Raw genomic sequence first — 23,975 nt, forward strand, 5'->3', positions numbered from 1 at the left:
CTCTGTGGCGACTGAACCCTCAGGGGCGCCACAGATTATTCTGAAGTTACCATATACAAGTCACACATTATTGACGTGACAACCCTATGGGGCACAATGACGCCCGCTAATGAGAAATACTGCGCTTCTTACGTGAATACTGACAGTTTTAGCACTAGGGGCCATTGTTTGCCCGCAGTTGGATGTGTGGTCCCTGCCAATCAGGATCTCATCATGAGTAAAAGTTGGAAGACCCCTTTTGCACGTCCTGATATTGTCCAATCAGAGCTCAGTTTTCATTTTCTAAACTTTACTGAGAACATGAATCCTGATAGGTTGCTATGGACAACCGTGTCACCTTGCTGAAAGGTGACCTCTGAAAAGAGCAGTGAATGCTACACTACAGAAGCCCAACCGCAACAGTGTCTGTGACCCCTGGACAGCCAGGACCACCAGACACAGCCGTCCGCGGGTCCATACAGTCATTCCCCTTCTCTCCTCCAAGCCCAGTCGTCCCCTCAGGCTCCAGGCAGGCGTGGTGCATTCTGGGACTTGTAGTCTTGGTCACGCCCTGCTTCCTTTCTCCACAGCCGCCCTGAGAACTACAACTCCCGTCGCCTGCTCCGGGCTCTTGTGTCTTGGCAGGTTCGTTGCTTACGTGTCTGCGGAGCCCAGGATGGGGAGGAAGATGTGACACCGGTACCGACAAGATGTGGCTGAGACCGGAGGAAGTGCTTCTGAAGAACGCCCTGAAGCTGTGGGTGACGGAGCGCTCCAACCCGTACTTCGTGCTGCAGAGGAGAAGGGGCTATGGAGAGGAAGGCGGGGGACTGACAGGTACATGACCGGCGGCTGCAGGACCACGGGGACCCTGCACAGTGCCTGCCAATGTGTGGTGTGATGACGGGCAAATGCTGCGGCACTGCACACACAGCCCACAACTACAACGCCCAGCATGCCCGAAGACAGATTGTCAGCAGCCTGTAGCTATCAGGGTGTGCTGGGAATAGTAGTTCTACAGCAGTGTGCAGGGCATGCTGGGGACAGTAGTTCTACAACAGTGTGCAGGGCATGCTGGGGACAGTAGTTCTACAGCAGTGTGCAGGGCATGCTGGGGACAGTAGTTCTACAACAGTGTGCAGGCCATGCTGGGGACAGTAGTTCTACAGCAGTGTGCAGGGCATGCTGGAAACAGTAGTTCTACAGCAGTGTGCAGGGCATTCTGGGGATAGTAGTTTCCCAACAGGGAGTTGAAGTTTCACATCAGAATGCTGCTATTTTGGGCATGCTGGGAGTTGTAGTTTCACAAGTGAGCAGTGCATACTGGGTGTTTAGTTTCACAACAGTGTGCAGGGCATGCTGGGAGTTGTAGTTTCACATCAGGATGCTGCTATTAGGGCATTCTGGGAGTTGTAGTTTCACAACAGCAGGGGCGCCACAAGTTGCAAACCACTGTACTGATAAGGTAGCAGGGCGAGCTTCTTACCCCACACATTCCTCCCGTGGGATGAGCAGTTCACGTGATAGGACTGTGCGGTTGCAGAACCTACGTGTGACAGAATGACTGCCTGTTTCCACAGCTGGTGGCCATGGCCCCTCAGACACCATATGCAGCATTATCCTAGGTGAAAGCTGCAGTCCTTATCTGGATCTGAGAGACACCCCAGAGCTGTATTCACAATTCTGCGGCCTTCTGGGGCCATCTCTGGAGGCAGCGTCACCTCTTTATGGAATGTTTGATTTCCTCCTGTATGATGATGAAACTTATTTACTACAACATCCATAGGCGAAATCTGTGGTTGAGTCCTGGATTTCTGCGGCGGCTGCACGGTCTGATGTTCTGTGGATCTCCAGGATATAACGGCGTGGAATCTGTGGGAATAAGTAGCACGCTTCCCTTTCTTCTAGGTTTTCTTCTTGGTGCTTGGCATGGGACTGGGGTTCTGGCGGCGGCCGTGCAGGACTGGATGCAGAGTGCTTCATTTTCTTTTCACTCAAGCGAATCCTCACTGTGGTTGTAAAGTGAAAAGAAATGGAGAGTTGGGACCCCTGTTCTCTTGATCAGTGGGGTCCCATCGGCAGGACTCCCTGCACTCAGACATTTATGAGAAATGAGAGAAGATGGTTGTTTTGTTTTTTTGTGGGGTGGAATACAAGTATTTAGTAAACCTGATATGGCCGGAGAGGGGACCGGTCCTCCCCTCCTCTCAGGCTGATCTGCCATCAGACGGCTGTGAATGCTTACCTGATTTATAACTGATGGGAACCGCAGCTGCTTATTAACATCATTAATCTTTTGATTCATATTTGGAACTGAGCTCGATGGAATAAAATGGAGAAGACGAAGGACACGATGAGTAATGGCTGTGACTGTTGCTGGAAGGGCTTGTAAATAGTTAATGGACTGCAACTATTGTCACAGCCAGCGTCACTAGTATTGAGCATTATGTGTTTGTGTTGTCAATACAGCAGAGGGTTTCAGTTTGTAACATTTTTATTTATTTATTTATTTTTCTTTCAATGTAGAAGTGATTGAGATTTCTAAAAATCACACTAGGTCCCCACAACTTCATTATTTGTGGTGCTCTCCTTCCCTGACAATATATTATTAAAAATAGCATTTTTTTTTTTAAATTGAATATTTTTGGCTCTGCTTCTTATCCTATTAATGACCTTAAATGCACCTTTTTACTGACCTTAGAAATAAGAGAATAGCATCCTCCAGCAGGTGTCAGCTGTATACTGTGGCAGACGCGCAGCTGATTTGGCCAGGATCGCTATTGGCAGCCATCATAACCATTTAACAACTTTAGATGCTGCTGTCAGTAATAACGGTGGCATTTAGATGGTTAACAAAAAGACAGGGTCCCCTCTTTAATTCTATCGGCACCCAGAGACCGCGATTGTGTGGTCCAGATGGTCACCATGGCAATCCAAGGCCACATAATGGCTGCAATGTCTACAAGCTATGGTGGTCTGTTAGGATGTTTGCAACATTTTAGAGGAAAAAATATAATTTTCCCATCCTTTTTAATTGCTCTTTAAACAATTCCTGAAAAAGCAAAGGGAATCTGTCATTAGATTCATGCAGCTTGCACCACGTGCAACATGAATCAGGGCCTGGCTGCGTGATTGCGGCCCCTGATACCTACTCTGCTGAAGTTGATTGACAGGTCGCGTATACACATGAGATAGACACCTCAACCAAATGGAGAGTGGCTGGCTTTACACTCTATGTGTACACCTAAACCCTATAGCATTTCAGAGTAAAACATTACCTGGCTGCAGTCACACAGCCAAACTTCATGCTGCTGGTGCGGTCAGCGGGAATCCAATGACAAGTTCTCTTTAAAGCCCCAGTACAGGACAGAGCCAGTCCAAGGAAAATATTGTTGCATGCCTGAGTATGATCTAATATTTGGATTGCACTCGGCCATGCAAGTCAATATGTCAATGGAAAACATTGGACTGCACTCGGACGGCATCTGAGTGTAGTCCAATTTCTGCAGCCTCACAGAATGGAAAAGATGGAGACATTTTTTTTTTCCATCTTCCCTTCATTCAAGAGAATCATACCGCGCTCTGACTGCGCTCTGACCAGTGTCATTTACATACTTGGACCGGTTCTCTTGGATGAGAGCATATACGGCCGTCTGCATCTGCCCTTACAGAAAGAAACTTTAGAAGTGCCCTGCCCAACAAAAAATTATTATTTCATATAAAAACGCATTTTATTACACAATTAATACATAAAACCAAACCATCTACACATCACTGTAATAACCTGACAAATTAATTCAGCAGGTCATTTAGAAAAAATGATGACAACATTTGCTTTTCTATATTTGCATTAAAAATAAAATAAAATTATACAGTGATATATTTGTATAAATAGGAGGACAATTGAGTATAATGGCATAAGAAACTTTATTATATAAATATTTCATTTAAAATTACTGCATCACATCAACAATATGAAATCTGAATACAGACTAGGACATGCGGACAGATAGTCCCTTGTTTTCTTGTTGTTTGCAGACCTCTACAGAGGGCTGATCCCAGGGGTCATAGGGAGTGCTCATACAGAGACAGAGAAATGGACATATAATCAGATAGCCTAGAATCACTAGTGCTAAGTAATGGAGCCCACTCTGACACAAACTCAATATTGTATCTCACTCACCCAGTAGTGAGTGAGAGAGGCCTCTTGAAAAAGCTAAGGGTAATCACCAGTGAAACGCGCGTCGAGGCCTTCCTGTGCCATTGTCCTGTCCCTGTGCGGTTCCTCTCAGCCTTGGGCTCTCCTATACTGGGAGATACAATATTGAGTTTGTGTCAGAGTGGGCTCCATTACTTAGCACTAGTGATTCTAGGCTATCTGATTATATGTCCATTTCTCTGTCTGTGTATGAGCACTCCCTATGACCCCTGGGATCAGCCCTCTGTAGAGGTCTGCAAACAACAAGAAAACAAGGGACTATCTGTCCGCATGTCCTAGTCTGTATTAAGATTTCATATTGTTGATGTGATGCACTAATTTTAAATGAAATATTTATATAATAAAGTTTCTTATGCCATTATACTCAATTGTCCTCCTATTTATATATCTGATTTTGAGTAGGCACTTTTCTGTGGTGATGGGGGCTTAATTTCCCCTTTAGACCCTTTACCCACATGATCTACTATGCGGGCCGAAGTTTGTTTAGTGATATATTTGTGCATCCAATTGGTGCAAAAAAAAAAATAGTATAAATCTAATTATACAGCCCCATGAGTAAAAAAAAATGTTGAAATTGCTGAATTGTGAAGAGGCAAAAATGAAAATAGTTGGCCGGTCATTAAAGGAGTTTTCCAGTTTTGGAGAACCCCTGTCCCCGTCTGCAGTTTGTTAATGGGCTTTACTCACCATCCCCAGGTCCAGCGTTGACGTCAATAATGAGCTCAGTGGCTCATGCTGTCAATTTGGGTAGAGTCATCGAGCTAAGTTACTGACTCCAATGCTGTTGACATGACTCAACTCTGGACCTGGGGAAGGTGAGTAAAGCATATTTTGTTTAAAAAAAAAATGCTGCTACCGAATTAATTAGCACCAATTTCCTTACCCCATACATGTAAAAAGCTATATGAAGCATTTGTCAGTGTCTCCCATATGAAGGATCCGGCTTTTCATTAGCCAGTGACACACTGAGGCGTCTCTTCTCCCACGTTCCCGTCCATGTCTAGATCACAGCTGTGCTTTTCTGCCTTGCCTGTTGTATGTGAGTGCCCAGAGGTCACATAGGGCTGGTACAGATGTATTTCCCAGTAGCAGATTATGGTCCCTGTCTGCTGCGCTTTACTACGGACCAGAACGCACAAACTGCAATGTCCTGGCCATGGGCCCTTATTACTGTACAGGTCAGAGGTTGAGGTTATGGCTGACATTATGGGGACACTGGGCTCCAGCCTTGTTGGTACAGTAACGGTAAGTCATTATGCAGCGTAGAAATCACCGGGATCCGTTCAGCGATCAATACCTGCTGTGATCTTAGAGGGAAGTCCTGGTATTGGCAGCTATCTGGTCTTTAAGTGCTTCACTACTGTATTGCTTTCTCACTTGGCAGAGCGGGCGCTCTTGTTGTTATTGATGGATTCGGGGGGGCTGATATTGGAGACACAGTCTGGCAATGTTGTGTCTGCAAAGCTGCTGAAACAGTGGGGAAGTAACGTGATTTGGCAGATGTCGGCACCAGCTCGCCAGCTTTTGCACTGGCATTTCTTCATCGTTTCCTAACATGAGTCATACAGTAAATAACATATTCTGCTCTGAGTAAATGACAGCACCACACGGGAAATCAGGAGCCTGCTTTATAGCCACTGTAGAGGGCTTCTCCTATATAACGAATGTCATGTCGCTGGGATATGCCATCCTTTGGGCCACCTCTGAGCCCCTACCGATCCTGAGAGTGACAGGGATACAACACTAGTGTACTGCTGTGCCGCCTTGTAAATCTCCCCTCATTACAACCCGGCTGTCCAGGGATCTGCAGCCGACCTCATCCACATACAGGAAAATGAGCTGTTACACATATTGGGTCATAAAATATTAATAGATTTTTAGCTTTTTTTTTCACCGTCTCAAAAATTCAAACACTGATTTCTCAGCAATGCATTAATGGACTGGGAGAGTAAAAATATTGCTGGACTGGTCTCAGGAAGAGCTACATGTACATGTAAATAGTATAGGGGGGGTGAAATCCTGCTGACAGATTCCCGTTAAGCACAATTGTGCTCCATTCAGATAAATGAGTCATGAAAACCTACAAATGCTCCCGCTCATAGGCTTCCATAAATCCAGTTCAGTGCAGAAGAAGAGTACATGCACTTCCATATCTGCATTTAGTACCAAAACCCAGTCTTTTCATGGATGGTGGGAGTCTGAGATTTTCTTTAGTCCTACTACCAATCTGCAGGGCTCCTGCTATTAGCAATGGCAGAGAACCGCTAAGCATGCTACTCTGGAAAACTTGGTGTGGGCAGATGTTAAAGAGGTTGTCCACCACTTGTACATTGATGACCTATCCTAAGGATAGGCCAGCAATGTCTGATCAGTCGGGGTCCGACAACCGGCACCACCCCCAATCAGCTGTTACCGAAGTCGGTGGCGGCTGCTGGCCGGAACTACTCACTTGCGGAGCTGGCCATCTTCTGATAGTGGCGGCCACAGGGTTCGCACATCTGCCTCCTATTGATTTGAATAGGTGACGGTTGTGTAGTACCAAGCCTCGGCCACTACAGGTAGACAAAGCAGCTCCGCAAGTGAATACTTCCGGCCGGCGGTCATATATATCAATAACAGCGGTGGTGCCAGGTGTCGGACCCTGGCCAATCAGACATTGATGACCTATCCTAAGGATAGGCCAGCAGTGTAAAAGTAGGGGACAACCTCTTTAACTAGTCACCCCTGCAATAAAATGGGCGCATTACATTTCCTTTACATTGAAAATATTTGGTTAACAGAGCTTTAAACCACCCCTACTACTGAGATCAAAAATGCATTATTCTTTATAATAGCCATGAGAGGGGTATTATTGGTGAGAGCACTAAGGGGCTTCAGTAGGGGCACAGTCACTGTGTACGTCTGCCTCTCCCGGTTTATGTAAATTGTGAGATATAACCAAGCAAACTCCAGCAAACTTTTTATAGGAAGAAGGTGGAGGAGCAATTAGAACTTTTGCTATGGGGTCCCGTGTTGATATGAACAATGGTCAGCACTGTTATAACTTTATCTTCTGAAGTTTTCCATAGTCCTGAGTGCGACTTATCTCTGCCAGCTTAGATTTCCTATTCTCGGTTGTCACCTGTAATGGCCGTAGATATTAGCAGGTGGAGATCTCCTTGCTCTGTTACCCTGCAGGGGACAGAAAGACGAGCAGACGTGAATGAATAATTCAGCAGGCTACAGTAACCCGAGCTCACTTGCTTCCTTTACAAATGTATGCGCTATAGGATTTAGCTGAAAGGTCACGTTATAAAGACACAATGTAATATTCACTTGCTGTAACCCTGCTGCGCCTTTCTCCATTACTTTTAAATAGGTGTTAAGATAAAATAAAATAAAAATGCACAGGTGCGGAAATGTCGCTCCTCTATAATTCTTCCCAGGAAGGAGGGCAGGTTTAGTTTTGGTTTGAAGAGAATTTAATGCTCCTGTTTGTCTCCATCGCCCTTCAGGTCTTCTAGTGGGAACTCTTGATGCAGTTTTAGATTCGACTGCGAAAGTGGCCCCATTCAGGATTCTCCACCAAACCCCGGACTCTCAGGTGTACTGGTCCATCGCTTGTGGTGAGTAACGTAACGAAGGCTGGGACCCGTCATAAATCTAATGCTCAGGTATTCTTCTCACTTTCTAACCTGCCCTAGAAACATGTCCGCTAATCAGCAGCTTGAGATTAGATTAGACTCCACAGCGAATGTAGGTTAAATCAGCGAGCTTCACAGCGCCTGGTCACTGATAAGCCGGGTGTGAAGGTGCCCGCACATGTTCAGGGGTATGTTCACACCTGGTGTTTTACCAGTGTTTTTTTTTCTTTTTCTGCAGGAAAAACTCTGCGTAATATACATGTGCTTTTGCTACTTTTTTAATTGTTTTTTTTCCGATTTGTTACAATGTGTGAAAAACGCTGACAAAAAAATTGACATTCTGCGGATTTAAAAAACCGCAAGGAAAAAGATAAGCGTGTGCACGAGTTTTATGAAATCTCATTCACTTTTCTGGTGTTATAAAACACTAACAAAATAAAGGAAAACCAACATCAGCTCACCGGTGTAAAGAACTCAATGGATATGGATCCAGCGGGGCAAGGAAAACTTCAGGCCTGTTCCTGGGCAACGAGAGTCATGAAAGTATCAGGAAAATATCTAACAGCCGCAGAATAAAAAAAGTTATATATTAAAACATCACATTTATTAGTTACCTTAACAACCAGGGATAAAAAGAAAACCACATGAAGGAAAGAAAAGACACCGGGTCCACGTATTTTGAGCTATTACCGTATTTTTCGGACTATAAGACGCACCGGACCATAAGACACCTAGGTTTTAGAGGAGGAAAATGGAAAAAAAATTTAAGCAAAAAATGTAGTCCTGATGCCCTGTTAAGGAGGAGGGGATCTGCTGCTGACACTGTTATAGGGGTAATGTCCCCCAATTCTGTTAATACCCCCCATCCTGGTATATATGGCCTCCTCTTTCCTGTTATACGTGGACCTCATCCCCATCCTGATATGCATGGCCCCCCTCATCCCTCTTCCTGGTATGTATGGCCCCCCTCACACCCATCCTGGTATGTATGGTACCTTCATTCCTCTTCTTCGTTCGTATGTATGGCACTCTTCATCTCTGTATGTATGGCACTCTTCATCTCTGTATGTATGGCCCTCCTCATCCTGGTGTGTATGGCTCCCCTCATCCTTGTATGTATGGCCCCCCTCATCCCTCTTCCTTGTATGTATGGCCACCCCTCATGCCTCATCCCTGTATGTATGGCCCCTCCCTCATCCTTGTATGTATGGCCCCCCTCATCCCTCTTCCTGGTATGTATGGCATCCTTTATCTGTATATGTATGGCCCCTCTCATCCCGATACGTATGGCCCCTCTCATCCCTCTTCCTGGTATGTATGGCGCCCTTCATCCCTGTATGTATGGCACCCCATGTTCCCCATCGCTCTGCACAGAAAAAAAATAAACAAATATACTCACATCCTCTCTCCTCCATCGCTGTGTCCCGCTGTGCCTCCTCAGGGTCCTCACTGTGTGAGCCGCGCATGGCTTAACTGCCATGCGCCCTCACACAGCGAGATGCTGTGCCGGAATAGTCACTGCTCCCCACGTCGGGACTGCGTGTGGGGGTGCAGTGACTATTCATTCTCCCTAATAGCGCGCACGCTGTAGCCGCAGCGTGGCTCCTGCTGCGCTTGGCTGTCAGCGTGCCAGCTATTAGAGACCATGAATATTCACCACGCCCATGGGCTTGGGTAGCAGTGAATATTCATTTTCTTTAGTAGCGGGCACAGTGGGGGCTGCAGCAGGGGCTGCTGCCTACTGTGCCTCGCTTATCCCCCGCTGCCGCTCCCCCCCACCACCCACAGCCACAGCCGAACATATGTTCAGACTATAAGATGCACCCCCCACTTTCCTCCAAAATTTTGGAGGAAAAAAGTGCTTCTTATAGTCTGAAAAATACATACCGTATTTTTCAGACTATAAGACGCACTTTTTTCCTCCAAAATCTTCGTTCTGACCAGAGGACTAAGAGCTAATGGCTCAAAACGCGTGGACCCGGTGTCTTTTCTTTCCTTCATGTGGTTTTCTTTTTTCTTTTATTTTTTCTGTGGTTGCTGGATTTTTCCCTTATCCTTCCATGACTGCAGATAACACCTGTGTGAACATAGCCTTAACTGTTGACCACATGCTCGTTTTGCCGCCTGCTTTCTCTCCCGTCTGCCCGATAGACTTGAAAGCTCAGCTTATCTTAGCGCTCATGTGCTCTCTACGGAGAGCGGGGGGGTGAGCCGTTATCAGAGATCTACTGAGATCGGGCGTTTGAATTTACTACTTGATCCTTCTCTTCTCCAATTTCATCTATCGGGGGCGCCATACATAATAGTCAGCTGGTCCAGCCAAAACACTTTTTGCTGCCTGAAAAGTGAAAGTGTACTTGGCGGTGTCGGAAGCTGTGGGTATTTAGTGACAAGGCTTCGTCATCTTCATGCCCTCCAGCCACCCACACTATAATACCGGTGTTCCTTGTGTATATTGGAGACCTGTCAGCCGCTGTTGGTGTGTGGGTGGGCTCCATTGGGACGTCGTCTCGTGTAGCCGCAGGGACGCTGGTGTTAATCTTCTCATTATCGCATGCTGTTCACTTCACAGCGTATCTGTTCTCAGCACATAATCTATGGAGCTTCTTTTGCATCACACAGAGAAATCTAGCACAAAGCGTTGCTGTGAACGTGCACAATCTGCCTGACCGCGGTGATCATTTTCATCTTTAGTTACAATAACCGCGTTTGTTTTCTTAGGAGCCAGCAGGGACGAGATATTAAAACACTGGCAATGGCTGGAGAAGAACGTCATGAAGACATTGCCTGTATTTGACTCAAGTGATGACATTACTAGCTTTGTTCAAGGCAAAATTAGGGTATGTACTTATTTATAGGAGTTGTATTTTTGTGAGGAAAAATCAAAAAGGCCATCTAAGGCTTCCTGTCTGTAAGTGGAGAACAGGATAGTTTAGGATTGAGAAGCTGGGCATCAGCAGGGTATTCCTAAGATGGAAAGGTATCACATATCCATAGGATAGGGAATAACTGACGGACCACCGGGAACTCCAGCCATCCTGAGAAGGGGGCTTTAGAGAGCCCAGTCTGACTGCAGTGGAGGTGGAGTACATGCACCTCTGCTCCATTCATTGCCTATGAGCATGCAGAAGATAGGCGAGTGCAGCTTCTGCTTCTTCCAACAGTCCCATAGACAATGAATGGAGCAGTGGTGCCCATTCTCAACCTCCATTCCAATGGGACAACCTTTTTGGGCTGTCCCTTCTCAGGAAAACCTGGTCCACAGGCACAGTTTGTTTAAAAAACAAACAAAAAAAACCCACTGCTTTTCTCACCGTCCTCAGGATCACTGCTGAGTCTCCACCGCTGCTCTTAGTGTCTAATATTGGCCTGCAGCGCCATCGGCAGCCAATCAGTGAGCTCAGGGCCTCTGGCAGAATGCCTCGCTGCGCTCACTGATTAGCTACCGCATTATCAACATGATGTCAGTTCTTCAGCCGATATCAGACCCTGGAAGCTGCGGTGGACTGGGGGACTGTGAGTAAAGTGTGTCCTGTTCAATTTTTTTTATAACAAACTGTGCCCCGAGACTGGGATATTTCTGAAGAGGGACAACCTCTTTAACATTGTATTTCAGGACTAAGTTATTAATTGCTTAGCCTGTGAATAGGCTGCCATGCTCTGGAGGTTTGGATCCTCACTAGTGACCCGTTACTAGCTTATCCTGAAGGTGACCTCACATATTAGATGAGTGGTCACTCAAAGTGTTGATTTCAGTATAACTGGCTGACCATTTAATGTATATGGGGTCTCCCAACTGTACGGCTGGTTTTGGGGAAAAGAAAAAGATTATGTATGCTGGATGTCGCCATTCCCAAACTTTTTGTTACATAGGAGATAAACTCTAACCTGTATGAGGGTCGGGAGCGATGGTGTCACCTAACGAATGAAACCTGATCCCACATTCTCTAGAATTATTCTGGAAAAGTCAGTTGTAATGGACATCCATTAAGTTTTCAACGTTCGGTATTTTAGCCCAGAAGTTGATATTGACATTTTGCCTCCCGTTCAAAAATGGTGGATGTGATTATAGCTCAGGTTAACATTAACGTAAGAAGTTAATGGGGGCGGTATACACATGTAAAAGTAACGTCAAGGACACATTGAGCCCAGTGTCAGAACTTTTTATTGTTAAAGGCATTTTCCAGAATTTGGAAAATCACAAACTTGCTGTAAATGTGCATTTTAGTGAGAGTTAAATCCCTTTTTGGTTTGTATTGACTGCTTTTAATGTTTCCCATGTTCCTTTCCCTGGCGGCCTGTCCTTTTCCCTGTTTGGTAGGTGCCAGCAGACATGCCACAACTGCGTTTCCCACATTGCATTTTACACAACATTTAGATTTGATTCAGGACCCCACCACAATTTTTGTTGAATAGGGTGCACAGCCGGACCCAACATTGACTCTGCCCAAATATGTGCCATAGCTTCTGATGGTGCCTTACATTGGAGGAGCTCACCAGCCACGTAACAGCACTGGAATGATATATTTCATATGATCTGATGCATCAGCGAAACAGCAGGTTGCAGTTTTGGGGTCATAATAGGTGGTGAAGGAGCTTCTACACTTTCCTACCATTGAGATGCTGTTTGTCCTATGATAATTTGTCTGAGCTCAGCTGATCTTTTCTCTTTAAGGGTCTCATTGCTGAAGAAGGGAAAAGCTCATTTGTGAAAGAAGAGGATCCTGAAAAGTTTCGTGAAGCTCTCCTGAAGTTTGAGAAATGCTTTGGTCTGCCCGACCAGGAGAAGCTGGTGACCTACTACTCCTGCAGTTACTGGAGGGGCAGAGTTCCTTGCCAGGGTTGGCTTTATTTGAGCACCAACTTTTTAAGCTTCTATTCATTTCTTCTAGGATCAGAGTGTAAGTTTCTAAAATCCAAATATCCGACTGATGTGTTCCTGTAAGTGCAACTGCATCTTGGCAATCTGCATAATGTTGATTAGTTTTAGAACTGTTGTATGTATTTTGTGGGGTTTGCTATTTTCATCTTGTGTTGTACAAAGGCCTGCTTTTATCGTTTTTGCTAATTTCTTGTCAGTCTTACATGCCCTCACAGTTCTCTGTGCCACCTGATTGCTCAGGAAACAACTTATTGTTAGTGTATAGGAAGAGGGACTTCTACACAGTTCCTTTATGGGAGAGATGACGCAGCATGGGGATCGGCTATGGTCACCTGATGCATGAGCAAGGTATAACAGGATTGACCTTTAGCAGGAATGTGTCATCAGAAAATGGCCTATTATGTACATTGGCAGGTATTTATGTTCAATTTACTTTCTGATCCTGTTTGTGTTTTAACTGGAGAGGTTCAAATATGCATATTATTTTGCACACAAAAAAAAAACTAGAAGTACTACAAGTCTAAAAACATCAGCGCCTGTGAGTCTCTTTTCCATTCTATGGTCGTTTAAATGTATTTTTTAAAAAAAAATACTTTTTTTTTTTTTTAATAGTTTTTATTTTAGTTTGCATATCACTATTTATGTTTAAAGGGTTCATCTACTACTCTGAAAACCCCTTCTCAATCCCTATGATTCCCCTCAGTAAAATACTAACGCCTATATTCTCTTTCCGTGTCTGCACTGGCTCTCCCGGGGCGATCCCTGCTGCCAATCAGTGCTGGCTTCGCTCTCCCCTCCTTTGGACAAATCAGACATCTGGAGGAAAAGAGAGAGCAGACACAGCTCAGACGTCTGCCAGATGTCAGTTATATCCAAAGGTGAGGAGAGCAGAGCCAGTGCTGATTGGCTGCAAGCCCCAGGTTAGTCAGTGTCTGCACCGCTGGAACAGTGTCTGCACCGCTGGAACAGTGTCTGCACCGCTGGAACAGTGTTTGCTCCTGAGGTGAGTATGGGTGTTATTATTTTACTGGGGAGGAAATTAGGGATTGAGAAAGGGATGTCTGTGGACAACCCCTTTAAGAAAAGAAAAAAAATCTTGCAATTTTTACACTTGACATTAGCAACAATGCCATACTTTGTTGTATTGAAGCATTTTATGAGCATGCTCTTATCAGACCATGGAGAAGGGAGGGGGAGCAGGTGAGCTGTGACATCACCTATTGTGAATGGTGGATTCTGTGTTGCCTACCTTTTATTGCTTATCTTTTCAGCAGTCTCATTATCTTCAATGATGGGATTAAAATAAAAAGGCTACTGTACAGAACAGGTTGTATGAGTCTAGTATTAAACCTAGAGGCAAGTGTGAAAATTGCCAGATTTCGTTTTTTGTTTTTTTTTCAAATTTTTCATATCAGTATATTTTAAAAAAAAAAACTATCAAGGACTTTTTAAAAATAAATTTAACTTAACCAATTGTTTAAATGTTGTTTTTATTTTCTGATGACACCTTCCATTTAAAGGTAAATCCTGATCTATCAGGACCTTGTTCATGCTTATATCGGGTGATTGCAGCCAATCACCATTCTGTGTGGTCTCCTACTGTCATTGAGGGATCCTCCCAACAATCGTATTGTTCCTCTCTTACAAATGTTATATAAGTAACGAAGGATATGTGTATGGGTAAAGTAGCTTCCCCGGTTAGTTAGCCATTTGGAGGGACAGGAGAGGACCTGGAACCCTACTGATCTGATAATAAGGGCTATCCTGATAACCTGGAACCCCACTGATCTGATAATAAGGGCTATCCTAATAACCTGGAACCCCAAGGATCTGATAATAAGGGCTATCCTAATAACCAGGAACCCCATAGATCTGATAATAAGGGCTATTCTGATAACATGGAACCCATTGATCTGATAATAAGGGCTATCCTGATAACCTGGAACCCCACTGATCTGATAATAAAGCCCCCATCTCACATAGCGGGATCGCTAGCGAGATCGCTGCTGTGTCACGGTTTTGGTGACGCAACAGCGACCTCACCAGCGATGTCGCTATGTGTGACACTTTGCAGTGATCAGGCCTCTGCTGTGAGGTCGCTGATCGCTGCAAAGTGTCCTGGACCATTTTTTGGTTGTTGCCCTCCCGCTGGTCAGCACACATCGCTGTGTGTGACCAGCGGAAGCAGCGATCAGGCTGGTAACCATGGTAAACATCGGGTTACTAGGGGCACACGCGCACCTAGTAACCTGTTGTTTATCATGGTTACGAGCCTGCTAAAGTGAGCGGTAACCTCCCGCTCACTGTAGCAGAGTGGTAACCATGATAAACAACGGGTTACTAGGTGCGGGTGTGCCCCTAGTAACCCGATGTTTACCATGGTTACCAGCCTGCTAAAGTGAGCGGTAACCTCCCGCTCACTGTAGCAGAGTGGTAACCATGATAAACAACGGATTACTAGGTGCACGTGGGCCCCTAGTAACCCGATGTTTACCATGGTTACCAGCCTGCTCCTGCTTCAGCAGCAGGCTGGTAACCAGGAGCAGGACATCGTGGAAAGATTCTTTCCACGATGTCGCTGCTCCCCTGATCGTTGGTGAGCCTGCCTGTTTGACAGCTCACCAGCGACCACATAGCGACGCAGCAACGATCCCTGACAGGTCGTATCGTTGTCGGGATCGTTGCAGCGTCGCTAAGTGTGACGGGACCTTAAGGGCTATCCTAACGGCAGGATTCTGTTCTGCAATCTTGATTATTTTTAGTCTTGCTCATAGGTTTTAAAAGTGTAAAAACATGGACTGAACAAAAACAAGAGATACAAGCATTTTACTATTAAATGAACTGCCAGCGATCCTGATCTTCCCCTGAGACGTGAGGATTGTCATCCCGATAGCAGATAGCTTTAATCCACTATAGTGACACTACTTGGTGGCAGTAATTTTTTTTTTCCTCTCCATTAAGCTGATATGATTTTCTGTTTCATCTATAAAGAATATTATCTATTATCTATTCTTCACTAATGTACCTGGCTGGAAAGGAGGAAGATTAATACTAAGTGTCCTGAAATGATTCTGAATATCATGTAATACCAGTGGATGTATGATCGTAGATAATTATGTAGAGCCCCCGATACACTTTAGATAATTTTCGGCTGAACGGTGGTTCAGCTTCAGCTGGCATCTGTCTCGCCCGACTGCCGAGCACCCCTGTGTTTTCTATGAGAGAGTTGGTATCAGACTTCTGTAGTGGCGGCTTATCTATAGAGATCAACAGGATCGGCTATCAGGCCAGTGTACATACAGGATCCTTATCTCCCCCGTCACCTATCGGGACCGCCGAACCCATTTATATCGGCAGGTTCAGCTGATTCTATTCAAATATGTATGGGGCTTTTACATAAAGATTTCGATGTATGAATTTAGATAATAATGTAGATGTGTGATGTTACATATTGATGTACAGTTGAAACCAGAAGTTTCCATACACTATATAAAAAGACACATATGCATGTTTTTCTCAATATCTGACACGAAATCAGAATAAACCTTTTCCGTTTTAGGACAATTAGGATTACCATAATTTTTAATTTTTGCCAAATGCCAGAATAATGAGAGGGAGAGAATGTTTTAAGGCATTTTTATTACTTACTGCAAAGTCAAAAGTTCACGTCCTGGCTACTATCTACACTGTCCCCATAGTGTTGTTAGTGATGCAATGTGCATCACTAACAAGCTTTTTCATTAAAATTGTTGGTATTATAATGATTTTATAACTTTTGATATACTTCGATCCTACCTGCTCATTTTCAGTAATAGGGGTGTGATTCTCACATTCAGTCATGGGCAGCACCACATTCAGTCACTGCTGGCGCCGCCCATGTATTTTAACACTGCTCCCGGAAAGCGCTATTATTGTGGGGCGCATGCGCATTTGTACATGTCCGTCGCAGGTCCCGCACCTGTACAGTGAGGCTGTGTGGTTACCAGCTTCACTGCGCACGTGCGGGAACATAGCGCGTGCACATTGAAGCTGGTAACCACACAGCCTCACTATGCAGGCGCGGGACCAGCGACGGACATGTACAAATGCGCATGTGCCCCACAATATTAGCGCTTTCCGGGAGCAGTGTTCAAATACATGGGCGGCGCCAGCAGTGACTGAATGCTTTGCTGCCCATGACTGAATGTGAGAATCACACCCCTATTACTGAAAATGAGCAGGTAGGATCTAAGTATATCAAAGGTTATAAAATCATTATAATACCAACAATTTTAATGAAAAAATCTTGTTAGTGATGCACATTGCATCACTAACAAAGCAATGGGGACAGTGTAGATAGTAGCCAGGATGTGACAGGTTCTCTTTAAACTGAATGACTTGGGTGAAATGTTTGGGATATCCTTCCACAAGCTTCTCTCAATAGTTGGTCGGAATTTGGGCCCATTCCTCCTGACAAAACTGGTGTAACTGATCCTGGTTTGTAGGACTCCTTGCTCACACCTGCCTTTTTAGATTTGCTCATACATTTTCAATAGGATTGAGATCAGGGCTTTGTGATGGCCACTCCAAAACATGGACTTTGTTATCCTTAAGCCTTAAGTCTTTTTATATAGTGTATGTAAACTTCTGGTTTCAACTGTATATGTGTGATGTTAGATGATGGTGCCCATGTGTGATGCTAGATGATGGTGCCCATGTGTGATGTTAGATAACTGGGTTGATGTATGGTGCTGATGGTTTTATAATCTGAATTTTCCTTTTTTTATGCTAGTTAAACTCATCATCTCATGGGATGAGATCTCAAGACTGGAAAAGACATCCACCGTTCTCCTCACAGAGAGTATACATGTCCTCTCTCAAGGGGAAGACCATTACTTCTCAATGCTTTTGCACATTAATGAGACTTTCCTGTTGATGGAGCAGCTCGCAGGGTATGCTATTAAGAGATTTTTCGATAAAGAGACCTTTGAAAATGACCCAATATTAAATGATCCTCTGCAAATCACAAAGAGGTAAGTACCCGACATTCGTTGTCTGTTCCTTCCTTTCCATGCGTCTTTTTCTAATTTTTCTTCTGCCTTCTACATACAGTGGCATGTAAAAGTTTGGGCACCTCTGGTAAAAATTGCTGTTATTGTGAACATTTCAGCAAGTTGAAGATGAAATGATCTTTAAAAGGCCTAACGTTAAAGATGACACATTTCCTCTGTATTTTAGGCAAAAAAAAAATATTGCTATTTTTTACATTTTTAAAATTACAAAAAGTAAAATGGGCCAGTGCAAAAGTTTGGGCACCCTTGGAGATTTGTGTGCTCAGATAACTTTGATCAAGGTTTCAGACCTTAATTAGCCTGTTAGGGTAATGGCTTGTTCACCATCATTGTTAGGAAAGGCCAGGTGATGCAAATTTCCCAGCTTTATAAAAACCCAGCCTTCTCTAACATTGTGCCACAAAACAGCAGCCATTGATTCTTCTAAGCAGCTGCCTAGCACTCTGAAAATGGTGGAGGTCCACTAAGCAGGAGAAGGCTATAAGAAGCTAGCCAAGCGTTTTCAAGTTGCCCTTTCCTCAGTTTGAAATGTAATGAAAAAATAGCAGCTGAAAGGAACAGTGGAGGTCAAGATAAGGTCTGGAAGACCAAACAAAATTTCAGTGAGAGCTGTACATAGGATTGCTAGAGAGGAAATCATAACCCCCACTTGACTGCAAAAGACCTTCAGAAAGATTTAGCAGACTCTGGAGTTGTGGTACATTGTTCTACTGTTCAGAGACACCTGCACAAATATGGCCTTCATGGAAGAGTCAGCAAAAGAAAACCTCTTCCGTGCCCTCACCATAAAATTCAGCATCAGAAGTATGCAGAAGATCATCTAAACAAGCCGGATGCATTTTGGAAACAAGTCCTGTAGACTGATGAGGTTGAAATAGAACCCTTTGGCCAGAATGGTCAAAGGTATATGTGGAGAAAAAAAGGGCACAGAATTTCAGGAAAAGAACATCTCCCCAGCCATTAAAGGGAACCGGTCACGAATTTTGTGACATAGCAGCTAAAAATATCACCTCATTCAGCGTCTGCACTGCATTCCTTAAATCCTTATATAACCCCATGACTCCCCCTGTATTCCCCCGAAAAACCTTTTTTAATGTCTCCCGCTCTGTATGGTAATGTTCTTGGTACTGATCGATGGGCAGGCGTTACTTCAGGCCTCTCCATCCCTTACCCTGGCTTCTGTTTGCCACCCTCCTTCTTTAATTGACGTGGCTTGCGCCTACGCACTATGCTTTGCCCTACTGCGGGCGCATGCGCACTTATGTTTTTGGCTTTGCCCGCAGTTGGGCAAAGCAAACTGCGCAGGCACGAGACGTGGTATTTCTGTGCAGGCGCAAGATTTTGCACGGCTATGTGCATGACTCAAGGCGTCTTTCATGTCAATTAAAGAAGGAGGACGGCAAGCAGCAGTCAGGGAGGGATTGAGAGGCCTGACCGGACCAAGAACATTACCATACAGCACGGGAGACATTAAAAAGGTTTTTTCAAGGCTATACAGGAGGACTCTGGGTTATATAAGGATTTAGGGTGACAGGTTCCCTTTAAGCATGGGGGTGGAGCAATTATGCTTTGGGGTTGTGTTGCAACCAATGGCACGGGGAACATTTCACAGGTAGAGGAAAGAATGGATTCAATGAAATTTCAACAAATTCTGCAAACATGATGCAAACATAACACCATCTGTAAAATAGCTGAACTTGAAAAGAGGATGGCTTCTACAAATGGATAATGATCCTAAACACACGTCAAAATCTACAATAGATTAACTCAAAAGACGCAAGCTGAAGGATTTACTATGGCTCTCACAGTCCCCTGATCTGAACATCAGTGAAAATCTATGGCAAGACCTCAAAATAGCAGTGCATGTAAGACGACCCAGGAATCTCGTAGAGGTGGAAGAATTTTCCAAGAAAGATTGGATGAAAATCTCTCAAACAAGAAGTGAAAGACTCTCTTGTCTGGTTACAAAAAGCATTTACAAAAGGGGGCGCTACTAGGTACTAACCATGCGGGGTGCCCAAACTTTTGCATCTACCCATTTTCCATTTTGTAATTTTTAAAATGTAAAAGATAAAAAATATGTATATTTTTACCTAAAATACAGAGGAAATGTGTCATCTTTAACTTTAGACCTTTTAGAGATCATTTAATCTCCAATTTGCTTAACTGTTCACAATGAGGGCTCTTTCACATGTCAGTGTGTCTGGTACGTTTTGTGTCCGTTTCCACATGTACTGGAGACACTGACACATGTAGACCCATTGAAATGAATGGGTCTGTGCACATGTCAGTGTGTTTCCACAGACCGTGTGTCTGTGGGCAAAACACGCTAACATGTCAGTTTTTTTTCTCGCAGCACAGACATCCCGCACAGTGATGACACATGGATGACAATATCTCAATATTGTCCCTTGCTCGCTGTGATCACAGCGCAACCAGGGGACTATGATGAGGGCCGCATTCAGCACCCGGCACTTGGAAACAGCGCTATCTGTACCACTGATTCCCAGGCTCTGGTACGTGTGATACTGATGCTGCACACAGGCGGCACGCGGTTGCCACACGTATCATACATGCGTACACACGGACAGTACCGTGGAATTATCCAGATGTGTGAAAGAGGCCGAACAGTGATTTTGTCCAGGGGTGCTCAAACTTTTACATGTCACTAGAAGTCACTTCGCCTTTCCTTTGGTCCCATGCACTATATAGTTTTAGCTGGTGGCTTGTTGTATCCCTCTTAGTACATTCTATTGAATCCTGTTTTTCTTATGTCAGTTTAAAGGCCCCGTCACACTTAGCGACGCTACAGCGATCCCGACAACGATACGACCTGTCAGGGATCGTTGCTGCGTCGCTATGTTGTGGCTGGTGAGCTGTCAAACAGGCAGGCTCACCAACGATCAGGGGAGCAGCGACATCGTGGAAAGAATCTTTCCACGATGTCCTGCTCCTGGTTACCAGCCTGCTGAAGCAGGAGCAGGCTGGTAACCATGATAAACAGCGCGTTACTAGGGGCACACGCTCACTTAGTAACCCGCTGTTTATCATGGTTACCACTCTGCTACGGTGAGCGGGAGGTTACCACTCACTTTAGCAGGCTCGTAACCATGATAAACAGCGGGTTACTAAGTGCGCGTGCGCCCCTAGCAACCCGATGTTTATCATGGTTACCAGCCTGATCGCTGCTCCCTCTGGTCACACACAGCGATGTGTGCTGACCAGCGGGAGGGCAACGACCAAAAAATGGTCCAGGACATTTTGCAGCGATCAGGGGCCTGATCGTTGCAAAGTGTCACACATAGCGACATCGCTGGTGAGGTCACTGTTGCGTCACCAAAACCGTGACTCAGCAGCGATATCGCTAGTGATCTCGATATGTGAGACGGGGGCTTTACAATAGACTTAGAGTTAGTCCTATTTAACCACTTAAATGCTGCAGTCAGTCTCTCTGAAAATAAAAAAAATAAGCAGATTATGTACAGGTGCATCTCACTAAATTAGAATATCATCAAAAAGTTAATTTATTTCAGTTCTTCAATACAAAAAGTGAAACTCGTGTATTATAATATAGAGTCATTACAGAGTGATCTATTTCAAGTGTTTATTTCTGTTAATGTTGATGATTGTGGCTTACAGCCAATGAAAACACAAAAGTCATTATCTCATGAATTCAAATAATTAACAAAAAACACCTGAAAAGGCTTCCTAAGCATTTACAAAGGTCCCTTAGTCTATATCAGTAGGCTCCACAATCATGGGGAAGACTGCTGACTTGACAGATGTCCAGAAGGCAGTCATTGACACACTCCACAAGGAAGGTAAGCCATTAAAGGTCATTGCTAAAGAAGCTGGTTGTTCACAGAGTGCTGTATCCAAGCATATTAATGGAAAGTTGAGCAGCATAAAAAAGTGCGGTAGAAAAAGTGCACAAATAACCGCAGCCTTGAAAAGATTAAGAAAAGGGCATTCAAAAATTTGTGGAAGATTCACAAGGAGTGGACTGCTTCTGGAGTCATTGCTTCAAGAGCCACCACACACAGACGTATCCAGGACATGGGCTACAAGTGTTGCATTCTTTGTGTCAAGCCACTCATGACCAATAGACAACGCCAGAAGTGTCTTACCTGGGCCAAGGAGAAAAAGACCTGGACTGTTCCTCAGTGGTCCAAGGTGTTGTTTTCAGATGAAAGTAAATTTTGCATTTCATTTGGAAATCAAGGTCCCAGAGTCTGGAGGAAGAGTGGAGAGGCCACAATCCAAGCTGCTTGAGGTCTAGTGTGAAGTTTCCACAATCAGTGATGGTTTGGGGAGCCATGTTATCTGCTGTGTTTTATCAAGACCAAAGTCAGCGCAGCAGTCCACCAGGAAATGTTAGAGCACTTCATGCTTCCCTCTGCCGACAAGCTTTTTGGAGATGGAAATGTCATTCTCCAGCAGGACTTGGCCCCTGTCCACACTGCCAAAAGTACCAATACCTGGTTTACACACAACAGTATCACTGTGCTTGATTGGCCAGCAAACTCGCCTGACCTTAACCCCATAGAGAATCTCTGGGGTATTGTCAAGAGGAAGATGAGAGACTCCAGACCCAACAATGCAGATGAGCTGAAGGCTTCTATCAAAGCAACCTGGGCTTCCATAACACCTCAGCAGTGCCACAGGCTGATCGCCTCCATGCCACGCTGCATTGATGCAGTAATTGATGCAAAAGGAGCCCGACCAAGTACTGAGTGCATTTACTGAACATACATTTCGGATTTTAAAAACATTTTTCAAGCTGGTGTTATAAAGTATTCTAATTTACTGAGATAATGACTTTTGTGTTTTCATTGGCTGTAAGCCATAATCCTCAACATTAACAGAACTAAACACATGAACTAGATCACTGTGTGTAATGACTCTATATAATACATGAGTTTCACTTTTTGTATTGAAGAATTGAAATAAATTAACTTTTTGATGATATTCTAATTTAGTGAGATGCACCTGTATCACTATGTTTGATATATAAAAAAATGTAAAATTGATTTAACTCCGAAAATAAATGCTATAAAGAAAAAGAAAATGGTAACGTCAGAATCGCTGCGCCACCCACCAAAAATGCAATACAAGCAAAATCGGAACATCGCATGATACCAAGAAAAACTACAGCTACAGCAGAAGAATTCATCTTTGACATCATGTAGAAAAGAATAATAGATTTATAAACCTGGATAGAAGTCGAACAGATCACGCAGTGATGGTGATTAAGGGCATAAAAGCTACTGACGGGTTCCTTTTAAATACACATTTGTGTAGTAGATTTCAGAAAAACAGCTATCAAGTTCTAAATGAATCGGATCCAAAAGACTTATCTGCCACAGTCAATAACCTGCTGCCACTACCAGATGTATGCAGCGCTATTTCCCAGCTAAATATGAGCACCAGGTTTCCTTCATGTTTTAGCTGCTGGAAGGGATTTGGTTATTTGTTTTATTTGAGTACCAGTAATGCCGGGTAGATATTTCCTTATTCTGCAGGATCTGACAACTAAATCAATGATTTAGATGAAGGAATTGAGGGTAAACTGATTAAATTTGCTGATGACACAAAGCTAGGAGGGATAGCTAATACTAGAGAAGAGAGAGAGAGGATTCAAAAAGACCTAAATAAACTGGAGCAGTGGGCAGCAACCAACAGAATGGTTTTTAACAGGGAAAAATGCAAAGTACTACATCTGGGCAATAAAAATAAAAAAAGCATATACAGAATGGGAGGAATAGAGCTAAGCAACAGTACATGTGAAAAAGACTTAGGTATTCTAATAGATCATAGACTGAACATGAGTCAACAGTGTGATGCAGCAGCAAAAAAGGCAAATACAATTCTGGGATGTATTAACAGAAGCATACAGTCTAGATCACGTGAAGTCATTATCGGTCTTTACTCCTCTTTGGTCAGACCTCATCTGGAATACTATGTACAGTTTTGGGCACCACATTTTAAAAAAGACATAGACAAACTGGAGCAAGTTCAGAGAAGAGCGACCAGAATGGTGACTGGTCTGCAAACCATGTCCTATGAGGAACGGTTGCAGGATTTGGGGATGTTTAGCTTGCAAAAAAGAAGACTGAGAGGAGACTTAATAGCTGTCTACAAATATGTCAAGGGCTGTCACATTGTAGAAGGATCATCTTTATTCTCATTTGCACAAGGAAAGACTAGAAGCAATGGGATGA

The 23,975-nt window shown here is 44.1% G+C and overlaps 1 protein-coding gene across 1 annotated transcript in view; it reads left to right on the top strand.

Moving 5' to 3' along the window:
- Nucleotides 1-530: 530 nt before the first annotated feature.
- The window catches only part of TBC1D8B (TBC1 domain family member 8B), a 46,165-nt gene continuing 22,720 nt past the window's right edge, over nt 531-23,975 (top strand). The window contains exons 1-5 of the mRNA XM_073641195.1: nt 531-816; nt 7,693-7,803; nt 10,543-10,661; nt 12,497-12,722; nt 17,475-17,715. Of these exons, the coding sequence (XP_073497296.1) occupies nt 690-816; nt 7,693-7,803; nt 10,543-10,661; nt 12,497-12,722; nt 17,475-17,715 (824 nt within the window). The 5' untranslated portion in view covers nt 531-689. The remainder of the gene's footprint in view (nt 817-7,692; nt 7,804-10,542; nt 10,662-12,496; nt 12,723-17,474; nt 17,716-23,975) is intronic.

The sequence above is a fragment of the Phyllobates terribilis genome, unplaced genomic scaffold (assembly GCF_046119375.1).
Source record: "Phyllobates terribilis strain yellow unplaced genomic scaffold, ASM4611937v1 Scaffold_7__3_contigs__length_470593459, whole genome shotgun sequence".
Lineage (NCBI taxonomy): Eukaryota > Metazoa > Chordata > Amphibia > Anura > Dendrobatidae > Phyllobates > Phyllobates terribilis.